Raw genomic sequence first — 20,856 nt, 5'->3', positions numbered from 1 at the left:
TAAGGGTTTTTATTTCACCCGATCAACTTGGTCCAGTTATTTGCCTTAGTCTGTCAAATGCCTTTGAGCAGAACCGGCCTGCATAATTCATCAGTCTCAGGAGAGTTAGTTAGATTAGTAAATGCTAAAAAAAAGATTACAGAATTTTCCCGGCATCAGCCTGTCCCTCACAGCAAGATGATTCTGTTACTAAGCTGGGGGGTAACTGTGGTCACTCCCGGCCCCTTGGTTTCCTTTATAGACCACGCAGAGCAAAGGTGATCTCTTACCAACCTTGAAAATGGACTTTGTGGTTTGGGTCGATTGAAGTATAATTTTCATGCTGAAAAGTAATGACTGAAAGGTGTGTGTCGTCACCAGACATGGAATGGGTCTGACCTGCACACATCCCTCAGGGCTTGGAGTCATCTGGAGAGGTGGCCCAGGCCCCGATCATAGGGTGTCCCAGTGACCATCATTTTTACTTCACAGAGACCCCAGAGGAAGGATGGAAAAAAAGAAACAACAACAAAAGCAAAAACACTTCTCGTTCTTTCAGGACCATTAGATCTCTTTTATACGTCATGTAAATTAGGTCACAACCTATGGGGGGAAACTCTTACGAATCGGGTCAGCGAGGCAGGCACAGTCGAACTTGAGGCTGATTGGGAATTCCTGTGAAGGTAGACAGAAGTCTCACGAGTAATACTGACAGGGAGCTATTGGTTACCTAACAAACACGTCGTGATGACAGTAGCATCTAAGGGTCTTGGTTTTTCCCTTGAGGGAATGCATTTCGTACAAAGCGTATTCAGTTCAGAAATGGTACGTGCGGGGTACGAATGGAAGACGTTTTCTCCCAAGAAGGAGCTCCGTATGTTTAGCAATATCTAAAGACATAAGTGACAGAAATCTGTCGTGCAGAGGCCACAAAGCATGCGGTGTGACCTGGCAGGTGACGAGGTGACACAGAGGTGTCCCCCATACCCCCTTCCCTTGTTGGTGACGTAGCACACTGCACGTGCCCGATTACGTTATTGATTGTTTTCCTGTGGGTAGCGAGTGAGAGATTGTCTCGCAAGCACTGAGCCCAATGACGATTGTCATATTACTTCTTAACTTTATGTTTCTAATTTCAGACATCCCTCCCCTTCCAGAGGAAGTCAGCCTTGCCATAGCTTCCATGTCCTGTTTTTGCCACAAAACTCACATGTTCACTTTCTGTTAGAAAAATCTAAAGCAGGTGTTTTATAATTGCTCGGGATTTGGAATTCTTTAAAGGCAAGTGAATTCGAAGTTCAAGTGCCAGGCAGGTTCAGTTGAAGTCCTAATCCCCGTGACATTTTCCTGATAACAAGAAAATCTCTCTTTTGTCATGCGACGGTAGCTCTCACTTGATCCTCTGGGCCATAATGCACTCTCACTTTCATTCACTGAGTTTAAAATCCAAAAACAATCTACTTTCTTTCGAAATCCAATCAAAATCCAAATAAAAATTACTTTCGGATTTGGATTTGGGTTTTCGACAGTAGAAGACGTGAAGAGATAGCAGCTAAACCAGGAATTTAAGCCACTGCACCGCTGATCCTAGGAGAAATTTGTCTGGAAGGAGGGAACCTGAGCTAAAGAGAAGGGGGGTCTTGCTCTTAAACAATGTGGGGATGTCTTTCGACTCAGAAGCCGTACTTTTGTCCGTTTGTCCCAGCCAGGCAAACGCTGCTCAAAAAAAAGATCAAATCGAGCTTGAGAATGATGGGCTTACCTTGTAAGTTCTTCTGCTTGTTTCCTGCTGGGCAGTGCACCTGGCAAGAGTGTCCCCTGTATGGCCTGAGATGCCGGGACAGGGCGTAGGGAGGGACTCGACCGTGGCAGACCCAGAATGACAGTAGGAACGTGCAGTGACAGTGCCTTTCTTTCCATGTCTTAGCTTGTCCCTGAGTGTCCGTGTCTAGAAGGCTGTGGACCCTAGTCAGCATTTGTGCAGTGTAGACCAGGTCCTCACATCAGCAGCACGGGGCGGGACCGGACCCTCCGTTAGGTTTGCCGGCCCAGGGAGCTAGCACTGAGTGGGTTCCAAAGCCGTGTTGTGCCAGTTTCACCTCAAAAAACATTAGCCACGGACCCGTATTTCTCCCACTGACCTAAGACCTCCCCATGTGATGGTAACTGCCCTGTATGTTAACGGTATAGCCCATAGACTCGTATGACATGATGAAGCCCTGCAAATATGCTCTGTTTTCTAAAAAAGAAAATACATCCGCGTGCTATTTCTTTCATCTGTTGTTATTTGTCAGTGAAGCGATAAAGAAGGAATATTCCCCCTCTTCTTTTTTATCTTATCTTCACAACTCACCTCTGGGAATGTTCCCCTCATAAATGTTACTCAGTAGGATAAAGACATTCTAAATCTCGTAAGGTCTTTATCAAAGGAGTGTTTATAATTATTTGCCAAAGGCAAGAAAGTGCATGATTTGCAATTTAGCTGCCCCTACTAAAGACCCACTTAGAAGTCTCTGGTCCGGAATGAGGCATCTGCAGTGCCTAGCGTTGCCTACATGTTCCTGAAGGAACCAGTGAGGTCCTCTGTTCCTTTGGGACGTGGCCACGTCTTTGTCCTGTTTCCTAATGAACTGCCCTCAGTGTGGCTTGAAGGAAGTGACTCATAGGGAGTCGGCCCCATGAAAACGGGAGAGGGGTCTGCTTGCAGGATTGGGTCACTGAGCAGCTTTTAGGCAACTCTGATTTTGGCAACAAATCATCCTCCGAGAGGGCGCCCTCAGACTTTTCCGTGAATGCCTCTCGAGACTCTGTTTCAGGCATTTCCAGGCTCGGGGTTACGATGGTCCTCGTGTGACTCGGTATCTACTGCCTGACTGTGGCTAAGAGCACGGTGACGTATCGTCTGTCTCCCACAAGCTCAGGGAATAGTGGCTGAAGCCACGTGACGATGTTGTGCTTTTCTTTTGTCCGTGTGACAGCTCACGAGTTCCACACTCTCTAAGAGTAACACCTGGTAGAATTAAAAGCTTATTAAATTTCAGTTTCAAAAGGAGACCCTCACATACTCCCCTTTTTACAGGGGTCATAGGATGGACTGCAGAAATCTCATGCTTCACGCACCGCATCCCCCATCACTTGATAGCACCGGATTATGTCCAAGATGGTTCCGAAATTCAAACATGAAAACACAGCACACGTTGCATTTTGGAGCAGCCATGCAGAGCGTTACCAGGGTCTTCTGGGAGCACCATAAACCACCAATTAGAGTATTTTGGATGAAGGAGTTGAAAATTAGGGAAAGGAACACAACACCAACTTCATGGCGAAGTTGCATATTCCTCTGTTTCTAAGTTAATGTTATCTCTGTATAGGAACATCCCATTTATCTCTGGTTTGCTGGACACACAACTCTACTTAATCCAGATCCTAGCCGCGGGGAAAAACAGCAACTGAGAGACGCAAACATCAATAGATGGGAAAATCGGGCAGTTAGTAATTACGAAAAGTAGGCACCCAGTAAAAACACATGAAAGGTACAGATCATCTTACTGTTATTGATTGCTTACTATTCTGTCTCACAGGCATTATCTCATTTATTATTTACCCTAGCCCGGTGGAGTTAGTTTGGCCAGCGTAGCCATTAAACCGTCCAAGCTGGGGCACAGAGGGATCCTGAAGCTGGTTCCAACTCATGTAGGCAGTGCACAGGAGAGCTAGGATTCGATCAAGGCAGACTGCCTCCAGAGACTATGTTTTAGTTATTTTGTATTATTGCCTCCTTAGGTAGTCAGTCACTGATGGCATGGATATATTATAGACTGTTATGGGCACAATTCTAGCCAGTTTGGCTCTCTGGCTTTTAGCGACAGAGAGTAAGTGTATCTGGGCCAGAAATGGGAGGTAAGACAGTCTCCCTGACTCTATCGAGAGATACTACTTAAAACCTGAGCAACTAATAATGAGTATTATATGACAGAAGTGTTATTGAGGTCATCTTAAGTATAGCTAGCGGCACGGTCATTGATTATTCAGAATGATGGCCTGGGATCGTCCCGTGAACCCTGTACTATGTTCAACAAATTATGCTTTAAATGATTTGGAAGAAGGTAATCCATTCTAGAAATAGTGATTCCCTAGTAAGCCTTGTTTCTAATGGGTGAGAGATCCATATGGTAATCAGAAAGGATAAACTTGAATAATATGCACGATGTGCTTCTCCATGGAACACTCCATCCCTAGGTGGGGCTAGATGATTGGGACATCACTAGTAAAGAACTAGCCATCCTTACCAGTATGTTCCATAGAGATCCCTGATGTCGAGAATTACCTGCTTAGCCTACTTTCCCTAAAACTTCAACGGCTGAAGAATCTTTTGCTTGCCAGAAGATTCTTGACCCACCGTGGTGCTAGGTAACACACGTCGTGTGTTCTGTCACCTACGAAAGCGCTCTCCAAACAAATTGCCTAGCAATACTCTAAACTGTTGTAGTAAGAACAGACGGTAATAGAATCCCACTTGCTGCATATAAACGTATTCTAGACAGACATGATAAGGCCTGCAACCGTGATGTTATCAGCCCGAGACCCGCAGCTGCAATAATTCCTATTTCTGTTCATTTTTTCTTTTTACATCGCTGCTTTCCAATTAGCAAGCAACACTCTAGACTTTAACAATCAGGCTGATGAAAGTGTTTCAAATCTCGGATCTTCCAAGAACCATCGATCTTAGCCTCTTCCCAGCTTCATGCATAGGCCGGAATACAATTCCGAAATTAAAAACACAGTCCACTTTGGGCAAGCTGAGTAATCCAAGTTGCAGTCGGGGGCATCCTGTGATCTGTGTGGCACTTTGGTTCTGCCAACTGCAGCAAGAAAGGCCTGTGGGAATCTTGTTTCTGAAACGGTTATCAGTGTAGCAGTGGGTGTCTGGGCGTATCTGCTTTTTAAAACCCAAAACTCCACAGAGTGACTATCTATCACCTAGTTCCTATTATGTTTCTTAGGTGGCATCTTTGTGCAAATAGTACCATAGTACAATTCCATTCCTGTTGAAATATCCTTTGTAGGGGCGCCTGGCTGGCCCCGTCAGTTGAGCATCTGACTCTTGGTTTCATCTCAGGTCATGATCTCACAATTCGCGAGATTGAGCCCGGTGTCGGGCTCTGTGTTGACGGTGTGGGACCTGCTTGGGATTCTGTCTCTCTCCCTCTCTCTCTGCCCCTCCCCTGCTTGCTCTCTCTCTGTCTCTCAAAAATAAACAAATAAACCTGAAAAAGAAATATCCTTTGTAGTTCAGTAAAAATAATCGCTGTTAAAAATAATATGATTTCCTCAACTTTATTTTACTTCATATTTTATATATATTTCTTAATGTTTTATTTATTTGAGAGAGAGAGAGAGAGAGAGAGAGAAAGAGCGGGAGAGAGGCAGAGAGAGAGAGAGAGAGAGAGAGAGAGGAAGACAGAGGGTTGGAAACAGGCTCTGTGCTGACAGCAGAGAGCCCGGTGCAGGGCTCAAACTCACAAACTGTGAGATCGTGACCCAGCTGAAGTCAGATATGTAACCAACCAAACCACCCAGCGCCCTATATTTTATATATTTGCAGTGAGGTCTCGTTGTCTTTTTCCTATGCCTGGCCAAATAATGCAAAAGTGCTACAGACATGAATAGATATGTAACTCCTTCAGTTTCTCATCTGGAAAGAGAGCCCCCTCTTGCAGCCCTGCCTCATTGGGTCCCCTGACTGCCTTCCAGGTCACTTCAGTGGACACAGGTGCCGAGACATAGGACAAGTTTCTGAGGAGCTCCTCTCCCCAGTTCAGCACTTGCCTCTCCCGAAGGGGCTGAAGAAAGGTTTTGTGCCCTTTCTCTGCAGTTATGTTATGTCTGCAAAGCCAGAGGAGCGTAAATCACACTGAGAACCCAGTCCGGTGCTGTGCGTTCTCTGAAAGCATCGGATGGACCTCCAGCGTCCCCACCACATGCCCGGTAGACGGCAGCAACAAGTCGAGACTGTGCCGTCATCACAAACCGCTTGTGTTCTATTGCACAAGCTCTTGCGAACCCAGATTAATCCACCAAGGCCATGCATGTAACCCTGGTGGTTAGGAACCGCTAAAAGGTAATAACTTGGATGAGGAAAGGGAAGGTCACAGAAAGAGAATTGAGAATAGGATGGAGACAGAAGGTCATCCCTATCCATGGAAAATCTGTAAAGAAAAGGAGGCCACACATGGGGGGGGGGGGGGAAAAAAAACACGTTCTCTAGCTGTTACATAATACAAAGAATAACCATAATAGGTCTGAATGCCCCTCCCAATTTTCTTCATTTTATCCTTATTATTTACCAGCCATTTGAAAAGGGAGAAAGGGACTTAGTGCTATTCAGTAGGCCTTATTCACACCTAGAGTCAGGAGGTTTATGAAGCGGTAAGATAAATGCATCATTTTTATTATACGTACACAGAAAAAAAGTACTCGTAACCTAATTTGGGGAGAATTCACTTAATATTCTAACGGAATCACTCATCTCTGCAGCCTCTTAGTCCATGGTCCTCTTTTAAAAGCCATTGTTACAAGCGCAGAAAAATTATCAGTATGTGTTAGCCCCGAAGTGAAGGTCAGCTGAAGTGTCATAACAGTATTTATTTAAATCGGCGGTCCAACCGAAATGAAACGTGACGGCAAATTAGTTCTGAACTTCCACGAGAAAGGCGATGTGTACTCAGAGAAACAATTATGGCATTAATTTGCTATCGTTGTAGATAAGAAAAGAAGCAGGCATTTGAGGGTCTTGAGTTCTTCCCTCGTTACCATTCTCTCTCCACCCCTGTGATTTGTGTAAAAATGTGTGGGAAAGCACCAGTTTCTACTCTTGTAGCTACAGGTGCAAATCCTAAGCAGTGTATTGTATTGTGACCCTTTTGCATGACTGTGCAGAAGGCTTAGTAGTGTGGAAATGTGTGATGCCTTTATGAACTTGCCTGATCTTGAGGGGGACACATTTCTAAGGTAAAAATGATGGAGCTCGCCGATCCAGCTCATTTTGCATTTGTGGGTTCCTCTAATGACGTGCCGTGTTAAGCAAGCACAGAATGCCCGTCTGAGCCAGCCGATCGAGGTTTGCGTCGTCAGCGATAAGTCCTATCAATAGCAGGTCTCCTTGATATCACACTTCACTTCCTCCAGAAAAACTCAGAATGCCAGCCAAATCATGAGAAAATATCGTATGCATTCTCAAAGATCATTAGAGACTAACTATTTAGAACTTGGGACACGTTCCCATGATATCCGTATACGATGTGACAGGTGTCCACCACATGCGTATAAAGTTGACACTACAAGTTCCTTAAAACTTTCGTGTTGTGACCAGAGTTGGTAGCTCCTGGGCCGCGCAACAGAGGAATGAGGCAGGACTAAAAATCAAAGGCACAGGCAAGGTTTCTTGGGGGTCCCCACTCAAGTGGAAAGGAGGCGTGGCACCGACAGCGAAGCGTTAAGAGGCCCTGCTCATAGAGAGGAAGTTGGCACTCGGGTAGGTACCTACTCAGGTCCGGCATGCTAATGAGGGAAAGGGGGAAAAAATGCTCCATCCTGATTGGTTGGAAGGGCCTTCCTCTGATTGGTTGATACTGGCAGACAACTCCAGCTCATTGGTGCTTTCTGGAGCCAGGTCCTCGGTTTTATAGTCCCCGAGCTCCTGTATGGGGCCACACCGTGGCTGCTTCCTGGGTCGGCTGTGGGAGAGAAGGGGCTGAACAATAACAGCCCACGGAAAGTGGCCCCGGTACGCAGTGTTTTGCACTTGGGGCTTGTTCCTGTCTCCATATGATCATCACCTTGGTAATTAACATCTCTGTAGACTTACCTATACATTTTTTTTTTTTAATGTTTGTTTATTTTTGAGAGAGAAAGAGTGCGAGCGGGGGCGGGGCAGAGAGAGAGCACACACGCAGAATCCAAAGCAGGCTCCGGGCTCTGAGCTCGAACCCACGAAACGTGAGATCATGACCCGAGCCGAAGTCGGCCGCTTAACCGACCGAGCCACCCCGGCGCCCCTGTATAGACTTACCTATAAAATTCATTTTAAAATATTGTTGCCTGGCTCCATATCCCAAGATTTTATCAACTCTGGTTTTAACTCAGCCATAATTCTGATAGGAATCCTGGGTGGGAGGGAGCCTCAGGTTTATTACAGTCCATGGTGCAATGCATTCGTAGTTCTGTTTTGGACATGGAGACGTACCTTTGCTGTCTGCTATCTCGGAGGTGCATTGGGGGTCTCCTGTTTGCGCCGTTTGCATAACCAGAAGCTGAGAGCAAGACGCCCTTAAATGAAAGGCTCTGGTAGTATTTCCTGAAATAGGAGCTTCGGGAGATAGGGATTGGAGGTGGGCTGGGGAAGAGGACCCCAAAGGAGGTAAAGGGAAGCCATGGATACCTGGGCTTTCTGCAAAGTGTCCACCTCAGACATTTGGGATTCCAGAACCATCAAGCTGCAAGTGAGCCTCATAGACCTGTCTAGTGCAAACCCTTCGTTTTGCCGAAAAGACACAGTCTTGCTCAAGTTAGTGCCGGACCGATCCCTGGCCACTTCCTTTATTGTATGTATCCCTGGAACCCTGGGAGGGTGGCATTGGCGGCAGTCTTCCTGCCACACACTGCATTTTACTGTCTTTACATTCTTTGGCCCACTGTGATCATGACCATGCGGCCCCTGTCCCTTAAGTTCACACAGAATCCTTCAGGGACCAAGGGAAACATATGAATGGGAGTACACCGCAAAGGTTCGGCGTTCGGAAGTAAAATCTGCCCCCTGGTGTTTATTTGAGCCCTAATCCTTCTGTGCCCGGCTGAGTCTTCCCACTGATTGCTTTAAGATTATGATGGAGATTGATTTTAAGGTTAAGATCAAACTCCCCCTTATTTCTTTCGATAGTTTCACCCATATATTGAGCATGACCTATAAGAAAAGTCTTGGGGTAGAAAAGAGATTTTTCTATCTCGGGGGAAATCTTGGGCTTTTGCTTAGAACCATAGGCCATGGCAAACAGAGTCCCTAGGTAGATGGAATGCATTCTGCCATACTGGGCATTTTCTCAGGGGGCAACAGGATGAGGGATGAGGGTACTTCCCAGAGGCCTGAGTTACTGGAAGAGAGAGGCAGGAGGGGTGGTCATTTTCGCCAATTTTGTTTCTCCTGCACCTCACCTCCCCACCTTGGGAAGCTATGATGTGCCATCTGGACCACCCTGGTCTACAGTCAGAAACAAAAGACTGGGGCAGAGATTCTAACATGTGGTTGTAGGAGAGCAGAAGGAAATCACTTTGCGCTGAGATGAGAGAGAACTTCCACAAACAACTAGCCCCTGATGGCCGTGCATTTACAGGAAGGAAATACCTATTGTGGCACAAATAAAGCTGGGCTTGCGTGCCTGCCTTTGTTGGCAATCATCTGTATTTTCGAAAGCAAAATAATAATCATGGATATGTTAATTAACTTTCTGTTGTAGAGAAGCAGCACTGGCGGAAAAATCAATTCCTTTCTTCCCATTTTTTTCATGGCAGTATATATTTATTTAGGTCTTTATTTTAGAAAAAGAAAATTCATCTCAGACTATGTGAAGACGATTTCGCTTTAACTAAAAATCCTTATTGGCCAGCACATTTGGAGCCAACAGTGGGTAGCATATCCTCATTCATCTTTGGTAAATACTACTCCGATGTTTGAATGTTTAAAAAATTATCTTTTAGGCATTAACATTCACTCACTCTGGATCCTTTTATTTAACTGGGGCTCATCCTTGCATTGCCACATCGTAGGCAGACGGCATAAGAGCTTAACTACAGGAGTCACACTCTGGATGCAAATGTGTAATAAAATACCGTATTATTTAAATATACTTCAAGTTTTATGTTTGCCTTTGTTTTTCCAATATCAGAATATTACAAAAACTGCAGACACAGAATCGGATTGTAAAAAGACAACAAGGCCAAACACCTGGCCCGTATGCCTGAGTCTTTGTGACCTTGGCTAAGTCACTTAGCGTCTGTGGGCTTAGTTTGTTTTTTTAGTTTTTAAAAAGGCAGAGGTTGGGTTAGGTGAGCTCCCAATAGCGTTGATCCAGATTTCGAACCACGTTAGTATCGTCAAACTCTGAGATAAAAGTATCTGTAAGGTTGGGCGATTCTCTATTATCTTGTTTAAAAGGAAATTCAGTTTTTTGGAGCGGGTATAAATATGCCTTGATGTGAGACTCTCACAAGGGTTCTAGCCCTATTTCTGCTGTTTAATTACTGACACCAACCACTTATCAACCACTGGTCCACCCCCTGGCAAACAGAAGTAAAAAATATTTGCTATCCCATCTCCACAGAGAATCGAGGAGGATAAATTAAATGAGAGAAATTTAGAGTCCTTGCAAGAAAGCCTCAATAGAGACTATTTGCATTACTATCATTCTTCTTATGCAGCAGATATGAGAAATGCAATTTTCCTGTGTATTCCTGTTGGCTGTATCTCCTCAAGGAAATGTGTTTGAAAAATAAGTGGAACTATTTAAGGACCAGAGTACTCAAAGAAAAAAAAAAAAGTCTGTGTTCCTGAAAACCACAATTTTTGAAATCTAGAGAGCAAACTAATGTCATCTCAGATTCCCTGAAGACGAGATTACACTTTCTGGAGAAAATTGACATTATGAAATACTTGATATTCATTAAATTACTTTTAAATTTTTTAGTTCTTTTAAGTTTTTGCCTCTACCGCTGACGGAATACTGACTCTACCAGCAATCTTACCTATATGCCTTACGGCCACATGCATGAGAAAACACCCCTTTTGTTTAGAATTTTGGGAATAGGGTTTCTTATGTTGACAGGGATTCTTGTAAAATGGTTATTTGAAAAACATGATTCTTCCAACAAGAAATAATTCCCTGTTCAAACCTGAAGCTGTAAAATGGCCCAGTCTGTTTTCTAATGGAGTCAAAACATGGCAGTATATATTTATTATTGGAATATATTTTCCATTTTTAAAGTTTAGTTTATCAAGGAGACTTTTAATAAAGAATTGAATTAATAAGAGATGATTGGTGGCTTGATTATAGATTTAAGAAAGACTATTCATTTTTTATTTGGGTGGCTAAGCTTATTTAACTCCAAACATTTGAGAATCAGGGGAATAAGGACAGGTACCTACTAACTGTTTTTACATATACAAATATAGCACTATAGTACAAGCTCAAACCACGTTTATTTTAAATGTGCGATGTACGGGGCGCCTGGGTGGCTCGGTCAGTTAAGCATCTGACTTCGGCTCAGGTCATGATCTCGCAGTCCGTGAGTTGGAGCCCCGCATGTGTGCTGACCGCTCAGAGCCTGGAGCCTGTTTCAGATTCTGTGTCTCCCTCTCTCTCTGCCCCTCCCCTGTTCATGGTCTGTCTCTCTCTGTCTCAAAAATAAATAAACGTTAAAAAAAAATTTTAATGTGCAATGTTGTTCGTCCAGTTTCCAATTCCACTTTCTCTCTATAAAGTGACTTTTCTGGCTAAATTTCTATTTATTTTATCAGACCTATAAATTACTCAGTGAACCAAGCTTTCTGAAATCAGGAACTATTTCTGCATAAATTCTGCACACCAAATTAAGTGTTTATTGAGTAGACGACCAGCATCATATCTTGGTTATACCATAGACCAGGTATACGTTTGTGCTTAAGGCTCACTTTCTGAAAGTTCTTCTCTTATCTGAAACCTTCTTTAAAAGCGTTTTCATTATTTCTGTAGGTATTTATAGATTGCGATGCTCTTGGATCACATAAATCTTTTTTAAAAATGATTCCTAGGCATGTATCTGGACATTTAAGTAAAGATTCGGACACACTATAAAATTCACTCTTATTAAGTGTATATTGGTTGATGCTCCTAAAAAGGCCTAAATGTTGAAGAAATCAGGTCTTGGAAATACAAAGTCATTGGCAGAGCTGGAACCACGAGTCATTAACTTTTGTCGGTATGCCAGGATGCTCTCCTGTTATTATTTAAGGCCGAAGTAGACACTGTCTGATTGAATCTCATCTTACCTAGTGAAGTTATGGAATGAGAAACGTAGTCCTAGGTGAGAGTCTGGGTGTTTGCTGAAACATTTCATTTTTATAGGTTTCCCAAGATGTAAGAAAATGAAACTCAACAAGAAACAAAATATACCCAATAGCCGTTGAGCTCAGGCAAAGCCTTGGTAACTAATTGGCATGTGGATTCGAAGACACTAAGACTTTCTTTGTTTTTTCATGGAGACTCTTAGAGCAGACTTCTGAAGCAATGTGGGTTATAGATGAGTGGAGCTAAGGCAGAGAGGGCCACATTAGCCTTTTGTTCTGCAGGCTCTCAATTACTGGCTTTTGTAACCCATCCAGAACTATCGTTATGTTCCTTTGAATCCTACAGGCTTACTTTAAAAATGCACACAATATTGTCTGCTGAGCTCTTACTGTTGTTCTAATAACAAGATGATGACAAAATTTTAAATTCCATACATTTTTGTACTGGGTAGAATCCTCATACGTGGTTTCTGAGAGAGAGAGAGAGAGAGAGAGAGAGGGAGGGAGGGAGGGAGAGGGAGAGAGGGAGGAGAGAAGGAGGGAGATTGATTTACTTTTTCATAACAACAGTCAGTCATAAGGTGTAGAACCCAATTCTGTTGTTTTGAGATGATGACAGGATTGATTCATGCATATAAGGCAACGATGGGAAAACAAATGTGGTAAATGCCGGGGGACACTGGATTCTTACTCCATGGCTTTGTGGAAGCTGGTAATACCAGAAAAGATGGAGAAATGAAGATGGTTATTGTCTATTTCCTAAGGAAAGTGAACATAATATCATAAAAGTATGTAGCTTTATATATAGAGAGAGAGAGGTTGAGATTCTTCTCGGACCGTTCTGTTTCTAGACTGTGCTTCTGTGCCTTGGTCTCATCATTTTTACACCTGCTGCTTTACATTTTCATTGTTTTTGGAACTTCTTGGTGTATAGGTAGAAATGAAAAGAAGAGGTGAACATGTAGACAACTGTGTCCCTCGTTATCAGTTCTTTTTTTTTTTTTTTTAAGAAAAAGTTTAGTATTTCACCATTTAAAGAGTACCCTGTACCGATTAGCAGTTGTGAATTCTAATCACCCAGAGCCCCAGCTAAAGAACATGGTCAGGACTGTTTGAGAAATGATATGTTATCTCTGTCTCCTTCACCCAACACAACTTATTGTATATACAATTCATTGTATAGTTATTTTTTTGTGTTGTAGGGTTTTGTAAGCTCCCTGACACATGCAAAAAAGACATGTCGCTATTTGCACTTTTCTGAGAAGAGAACCCATAGATTTCACCCCATACTAAAATAATGCTAACAATCTCCTTTTGAAAAATTAGTTTCTCAACCTGAGTTGAGAACCAGTAGAAAAGAGACTTCGTATACCTTTGTAGATTTTAAGCAACTAAACGTGGAGAACTTTGTGTCTTACTGATATGAATTTCCCCCTAGCATCTGGCCGTTGTCCCTTTCATAAGCACTACGGCACAGATGAATTTTAGAATTGCACAGGGGTGCCTGGGTGGCTCAGTCGGTTGAGCGACTGACTTCAGCTCAGGTCACGATCTCACAGTTTGTGAGTTCGAGCCCCACGTCAGGCTCTGTGCTGACAGCTCGGAGCCTGGAGCCTGCTTCAGATTCTGTGTCTCCCTCTCTCTCTGCCCCTTCCCCACTCCTGCTCTGTCTCTCTCTCTGTCTCAGAAATAAAGATTTAAAAAAAAATTTTTTTTTAATGTTCAAAAAAAATGAATTGCACAAAGCTTGGCCTTGTTCCTTGGACCTGTATCCCATTAAGAACTTGGGTTCTACGCCGACTTCCTTCAGGCAAAAGAAGTTTAGTTAATAGAACAACAACCATTGATTTAACCAATTTAGTTTCCTTTCCCACTAAAACTTTTACCAATTCGTTAACAAGCAGAACAGAGTTGATGGATTCAAATTATCTTCAGATAATCTGAGTAAAAAGAAAGAATGAAAATGTCTCTCCAAGTTATGAGCAAGAGGAGTTGCCTGAAGAAACTAAGTCATCTGTAGTTTAACTTTCTTTTTTTTTTTTAATTTTTTTTTAATGTTTATTTATTTTTGGGACAGAGAGAGACAGAGCATGAACGGGGGAGGGGCAGAGAGAGAGGGAGACACAGAATCGGAAGCAGGCTCCAGGCTCTGAGCCATCAGCCCAGAGCCCGACGCGGGGCTCGAACTCACAAACCTCGAGATCGTGACCTGAGCTGAAGTCGGACGCTCGACCGACTGAGCCACCCAGGCGCCCCTGTAGTTTAACTTTCTTATACGGGTTCCTTCTAGTGGTGATTTCCGCATTAAAAAAGAAGTTATTAATCCAGAAAGTTATTCAAAAAAGAAAAGTAGACAGGGTCTCTGTGATGCAGGTGTAACTCTTGTCCATAAAGAGTAATCTGAATGAAAAATAAATAGATATAGAATATTAAGCAACTAATATTCCCTTGGTGGGAAAGAAAAAAAAAAAAACACTGTGATGGCATTCCCACTTTGTTTGGCCTCCCTGAGAATCAGAACCTGGCGTGAATAGAATGGAATAGAACATCAGGAGCATATTATCCAAAGGCCCCTCAAAATGTATCTCACCAACCACCAGATAAAAATCACCCTACTAGGTAGTATTTTAACAAGTCACCAATCAATATTGGCAAAGTAATTAGCAAAGATGAACAAAGTATGATGACAGTGACAGTGTTGCCAATCTCTTTTCATTAAAACATGAAATATTTTATGTAATGGTAGTTGTGCTTACAGTGTGTGGAACAGTGTATGTTTAAGTGGATTGTGATGGCTACAGAGAAAATATCTGCTATTTAACATGAGATGTAATACGTCCATCCCCTTAATGAAAATACCATCCGTAATTAATCAAATAGTAAGCATAAAGTCAAGAGGATTTTGCTGTAGAAATTTCAACACAAAATAGCCACCTATGACTTCTGCATTCTCCGTGTGTGTGTGTGTGTGTGTGTGTGTGTGTGTGTGTGTGTTTTAGCAACATTGCCTTTTTTTTTTTTTTCAAGCTGTGTTAGCCATTACAGAACTAGTGGTCATTTCAAAGGGTCTAGGGTCCAAGGGCAGGAGGCCAGACCACGTTGTGAGAGGCCCCAACACTCTTGGCATGAACACATCCCCCTGAGACTCATCAGGCAGCCACTGATGTCCCAGGACCATTTTAACCCACCCCAAAATGTTTCTATGGTTTCTGCAGTTCCTGAGGCTTCTCGGTTGGACCTATAACCCTCTACCCTTGCTGTGAATCAGAATCGCTGAGGGAGCTTGAAAAAAATACAGATATTTGGGTCCTGTTTGCAAAGATTTCAGAATCACTCGGTGTGTGGTGGGACTCAGATGAAATGGTTCCTGACGGATGCCCAGGAGGTTCCAACAAAGGGCTGAAGTTCACATGCGTAGATGTGTCACCAGCCTAACTTAACGGAGCCCGAATGTAAGAGTCCAAAAGTATCTTCAGGAGCTGTGAGAACACCACACTGTAAATATATAAAATGTTATCAAAATAGCCTGAGTTTACCCTCTTCATATCTGAGTTTCTCAATCCAGCAGGCACATAGGATATTATTCAAAAACAGCCTCCTTAAGAATCTGACTATCTGGCCCGCCAGGAAATGCTTGACCACATAGAAACTGTCACAGGGTCTGATCCCAACAGATGTCCTTGGAAAGCACCTGTTGAAGTGAACTCTGCCCTTTAAATGGGATGGAGTTTTAATTTTCCAGAAGTAGTGGGCCCGTTGGAATGCTAGAAATGCCCATTTGCTGCTTATGTCCATTCTAGTAAACCACCTCCTGAACTGTGAAGCTAATCTCCTGGTTGTGTCGATAATGAGAGAAGTCTACAGATGCCCTCAGGATTGGCCAGCTGCCTCGTCTATAGGGGTTTATTAGAGGGAGCTGAGTTCATGTAACCAGCCAGTCGTGAAAACCAGGTTGTCTCGAGAGTCTGTCAAGAATTGTTCGAATCTGGGACTGTGGTGGTAGGTTGGAGAACGTTAAAATGTCACCTAGAAACCTCACCTTCCTCCCAAGTGGAGAGTCTAATGTGTGTTCGATTACAAGGGAGGAGCTAAAGCGTTACACGGCTTAATGCCAAACACGCCTTCGGGTGGCTGTGTCCAAAACCTGACAGAAACGAGCAGTGCCCGTGTCCCCGTCTCAAAGGTATATCATCATGTCTATCTATAGCGTGGACCGAGCCAGGGACCGCCTGGCCGAAGGTCACGGGTTACGCATAGCTGTGCAAATACTTGATTACTGAGACAGCTGTATCACTCCCTGACCTGACATCAGTGAGACATTAGTGACATGACTGTTACGCCTTCCTGCCCTTTCTAAAAATAGTAGGGCCTTTGACAAGAAGATATTTTGAGCGTCTCGTCAGGGGAAGCCTATCCTGGCCGCTCGCATGGGTCAGATCAGCACGGGGCACAGTTAGACTTTGGGAGCACACCCCTCGCTTCTCCTAAAGATAAAGGCCCTGGGACTCCCGGCTCAGGAGCCGTGGGTACACATAAACGGAGGAGGACACTTTTTAGGAATGTGAATGGGCTTCCGAAACCCTCCGTTTCGGACATTCGCACCCCCGTCCTCAGCTTTTCGGATCTGTTTTCATAAACCCCGGCTGTGATGTCGCTCCAGGGACCTCGGTGATCTTGCCGCTTTCAGTGGATACTAACGGGAGCCGCTGGCAGCCTGTGGATAAGGGCGACTAATGAGAAACTGCCGTCCCCCAGCGGGACGGCCAAAACCAAACCCAGCAAAACCAAAAATCCCCAAGCAAAACCAAAAAAGAACCGCCCCAGCCATCCGTGCTCACAGGAAGCCGCGCAGGAAAGCACTGCGATGTGACTTTGGTCTGGTAATCGGATTTATCGGTCACATGACTGGCAGGCACCAGGTACCTGGTCCCATTCTCCTCTGACCCACAAGTGCAAATCTTGGTTACTCTGCACCACTGGGACCAAAACATTATGATGGTGAGGACACAGAGACTCTAAAAGCAAAGATGGAATCTGAGCAGGTAAACCCTGTGCCACAGGCCTGTCAACCCGGGGCGGTCGTGTGTGGTTCTCGTGTTTGCACCTCTAAGAAATTTCCGTTTTTTCGCATCAAAAAATCCAGATACGAAGCCGAAGCCGCTTTCTTCGCCAACCTGAAGCTGTCTGACTTCAACATCATCGACACCCTTGGAGTCGGGGGCTTCGGACGAGTGGAGCTGGTAGGTGACTCTTCTTTATGTGCTCTTGAGAGCCCCTCTCCCTCCTGTATCTGTGCTCCTCGATTAAGACCTCTCTCTGCTCTGCTCTCTCCTCGTTAAGTATGATCGTTCCCGAATCGCGACCATATGCTTTCGTGTCAGTCCGTCCGAGTAGGCAGCAGTTACCGTGAGCTGTATATGATGTAGACTAGCAGTGAAATCATCAATCCACTTCTTTAGAAAATCGTCTTCCTAGGAAATGAGAGGTAAACACGTTAACATAACGAGGAGCCATAAAGTGCTTTCTATCCAGCTGATACTCTCTGGCCTCTGCTTCCTTAGTTCTGAACGGGGCTCACCAACTTAGCCATGTGCCCTAACACATGTACACACACACACACACATATATACGTATATACGCATATACGTATATACGTATATATGTTATATATAGATATATACATAATATAACACGTATATATGTCTCATTTCCTTTATGTATATTTAAATTTACATTTTTATTATTGAAGCTAGGGTGCGTGATTAAGTGAGTGAGCACTGTTCGGAACTAAGGAAGGAAATAAATGAGTCAAATCTATTTATCCTCTATTTATCATCTATCTGATTAAAGATCTTTACCAGTGCTTTAAGACTTTAAAAATCACATAAATGATGTAGTAATTCTGTGATTCTGGATTTGCAAGCACCTAGTCAGGTTATAGGGACTGTGTTTAATATAATCATATTAGATAACACGGTTTGAATATTTCACACCCATTCATGTCATACAGGTAAGTGTCAGGGTGATGAGGACACGTTGGTGCAAGGTTGTTCGTTAAACACGTTGCGTGAATGTGGCGTGAACCGAACGAAAGCGTACTCTGTTGTGCCTTTGAAATACGCATTTAAGAACTGATGTATTACAACATAAACTGGAAAAAAAAATGTATTCTGGTGACTGAGTTGCTGCATTCCAGGACTGTGTGGGTAGAAACCCTATTTGGGAGGCAGATTCATTTTCACCTCCCTGCTGCATGGAGGCGTCCCTGATACCAGAAACCAGTACAGTATGTTAGGAACTCCCTGTAGAGTGCAGTAAACAGTTCCTGTTGCCATCAGGGGACTAGAAATCCCCTTCCATCAAAGTAGACTGAGCCAGCGCTGTCTCCGATGTTTGTCCATTTGTGCCGTAGTTGGGATTTCTGGCTTTGACAGGCAGGAAAAAATGGTATTTACCTAAACATTAGACAAGACAACTTTGGAACCATAATGTGTTTCACTGAACTTGCGCTATGCTTCCGTTAACACTGGTTGGAGACACCATAGTTATACGGCTTCTGATTTGACTGCTGATTCATAGTGAGATTTTAGGTTACAGGAATACAAATTAAGGGCCCGGGGAAACTTGCTTTTCTGAATTCTGCCAGTTAACGCGGTCTTAGTTTTCTTTTTTCAAGAACTTTGATTTTTGCGACAAAATATAACTGTTCGTAGAGCTAGTGAAGATTTATTACCGGTGTTCTATTTTACTGGGGGCGTTGGGACGTATAAACAGGTCAGGGGGTAGAGCTCCCTGCCAGGAAGAGCTCATGGTCTGGTGTGTTTATTTACTGAGCTGCGCATGTCTCAACCCCTTTTTGAATGAGGCACTATAAAGGACAAAATTCCTAGAATTTGATTTTCTGACTTGTAGTTTCTTAAATATATTTTTTCAAAGACCGTGGACAAATTGTTGTTTTCGTTAACATTTACATTACAAATGTGTGGCCTCCTGGAGGTCTGAGAATTTCAAGTTGGGGACCTTAAGTTACCAGTGAGATATTTTAGGAAATATAGGAGTTTACTTAGGATGTTTGAAATACTGAAAATTGTTCATAGACCCTGAAACCCACTTTATGCTAAACAATTGAATGCCAAGCTGACAATAGAAAACCTCTAGAAAGCTCCGTCAAAAATGTTTGAGGAAGCACAACTAACCAGAAAATTAGAGATGGTACACACACACACACACACACACACACACACACACACACAATATGTATCCCAGGAGAGACAGTCAAGTGTAGTTCAGTCTAATTTTCTTCTTCTCCTGGATAATTACATTTTACTCTTCTACACAGATGTTTATAGGCTAATGAACGCCATAACCTCAGGAATTAATTTGAGTTGGAGCCCAGTTTATAAAAACGTTAGATATGCCCGTAAATGATAAATCCCTAATAGGCCCCGAGGCACAACCACATATATTAGAAAAGAGGCACATGTTTTTAACCTCTGAAGCGACATGACAATCTTGTGTCATTTTGCACTTCCCCCCAAAAATACCGTAGGAGCATCTGAATACCCAGACTGTCTTGACTGTTCAGTGTGGCCTGGCCGTGCAGGTGATCCCTGTTGCCCTACCATCCACTGCCTCCTCCCTGCCTGGTAATACTAGTTATCGTGTGTGGAACATATTCTTCGCTGTGATTTTTCATTTTTTACACATATTCAGTGAAGCCAGACTTTGAGGAGTGTGGCCTCAACACTCTGACTGTAATTACACGTACTGTGGTCCTAGCGTGTGGTGAATCACCGTGAACCATGGCTCAGGAGACAGTAGTGAATCTTTCGAGCAGTACCCACACCATTCATAGTTCAGAGGAGGAGAAGGCAGAGCCCAGTTCTGTTGTGATGATAGAACTCTCCACTCTCTCCCGAGAATGACGTATGCAAGAAAATTCTGTCACTCTCATAGAGCAAAAAGGGTAAGCGATAGCACCTTCACATGGATTCATGTCACGTACGTATGTGCTCAGTACTGTACCAAGTGTATAAAGTGGATATCTTGAACCTACCAATCCTTAGTTCAGCAATGATGTTGATCAGGTAAATAACAAGATAAAAAATATACCACATTACACTTTCATTTCATAATAATATTTTTAAAAATTTTCCCAGGTATAGATTGTAAGAATGTAAACTCTTAGGTTGAGTGTAAAGAATTAAATTTGAGTTTTTGAACGCCATTTCCCGGTAGAACTAAGTTAGGAGTTTTCTTATTTGACACACGGATTAGGTTTGTGTTATTTTGCATAGTGACGCTCTTCAGAGCCTTCTTAGCATTTCTTCATTTTTATTATTTACATCAATTTAGGTGAATTTAGATGCAGGAGGATATTTCCGGCAGGAGAATTGCTAAATAGTTGACTGCCAGTGTTTGTAGAGGAGAACGTAATTTTGCCACAAAACAGAACTCAGCTATTTGTTCAGTGATGAGGTCAGAAGCTTGAAGAAACTGTCTTATGTGCATGAGAATTCTGCTCTAAAGCTATTAAGTCTATTTCATAAATACTTTTAGCGTAACTGATTTTAATGAGTTGAATATCAGACGTGTCCGTTCACAGCTATTACCTTTGGGAAGCCATCCATACTGCTTTCCTTTCTGTTATCTGGCAGAAACCACATTTTCTGACCATTTTTTTTTTTTGAAGAATGGGCCTTCTCATTTGTTCAGTGCTGCCTGTTTATCTTCCAGAAGACCACATTCCATTTATAAGTACTTTCAGCAAAAGAACCCTG

The 20,856-nt window shown here is 43.2% G+C and overlaps 1 protein-coding gene across 6 annotated transcripts in view; it reads left to right on the top strand.

The window, feature by feature from the left end:
• PRKG1 (protein kinase cGMP-dependent 1) overlaps nt 1–20,856 on the top strand; it is a 1,163,528-nt gene that overhangs the window by 1,099,776 nt on the left and 42,896 nt on the right. For all 6 annotated transcript variants that reach the window (XM_040454314.1, XM_040454315.1, XM_040454316.1 and 3 more), the window contains one exon: nt 17,220–17,316. In XM_040454314.1, coding sequence (XP_040310248.1) covers nt 17,220–17,316 — 97 coding nt within the window. The remainder of the gene's footprint in view (nt 1–17,219; nt 17,317–20,856) is intronic.

Source organism: Herpailurus yagouaroundi, unplaced genomic scaffold, assembly GCF_014898765.1.
Source record: "Herpailurus yagouaroundi ecotype Mexico unplaced genomic scaffold, PumYag 211, whole genome shotgun sequence".
Lineage (NCBI taxonomy): Eukaryota > Metazoa > Chordata > Mammalia > Carnivora > Felidae > Herpailurus > Herpailurus yagouaroundi.
Note: the sequence above shows the minus strand (reverse complement) of the source record. Positions and strands in the feature narration are given on the sequence as shown.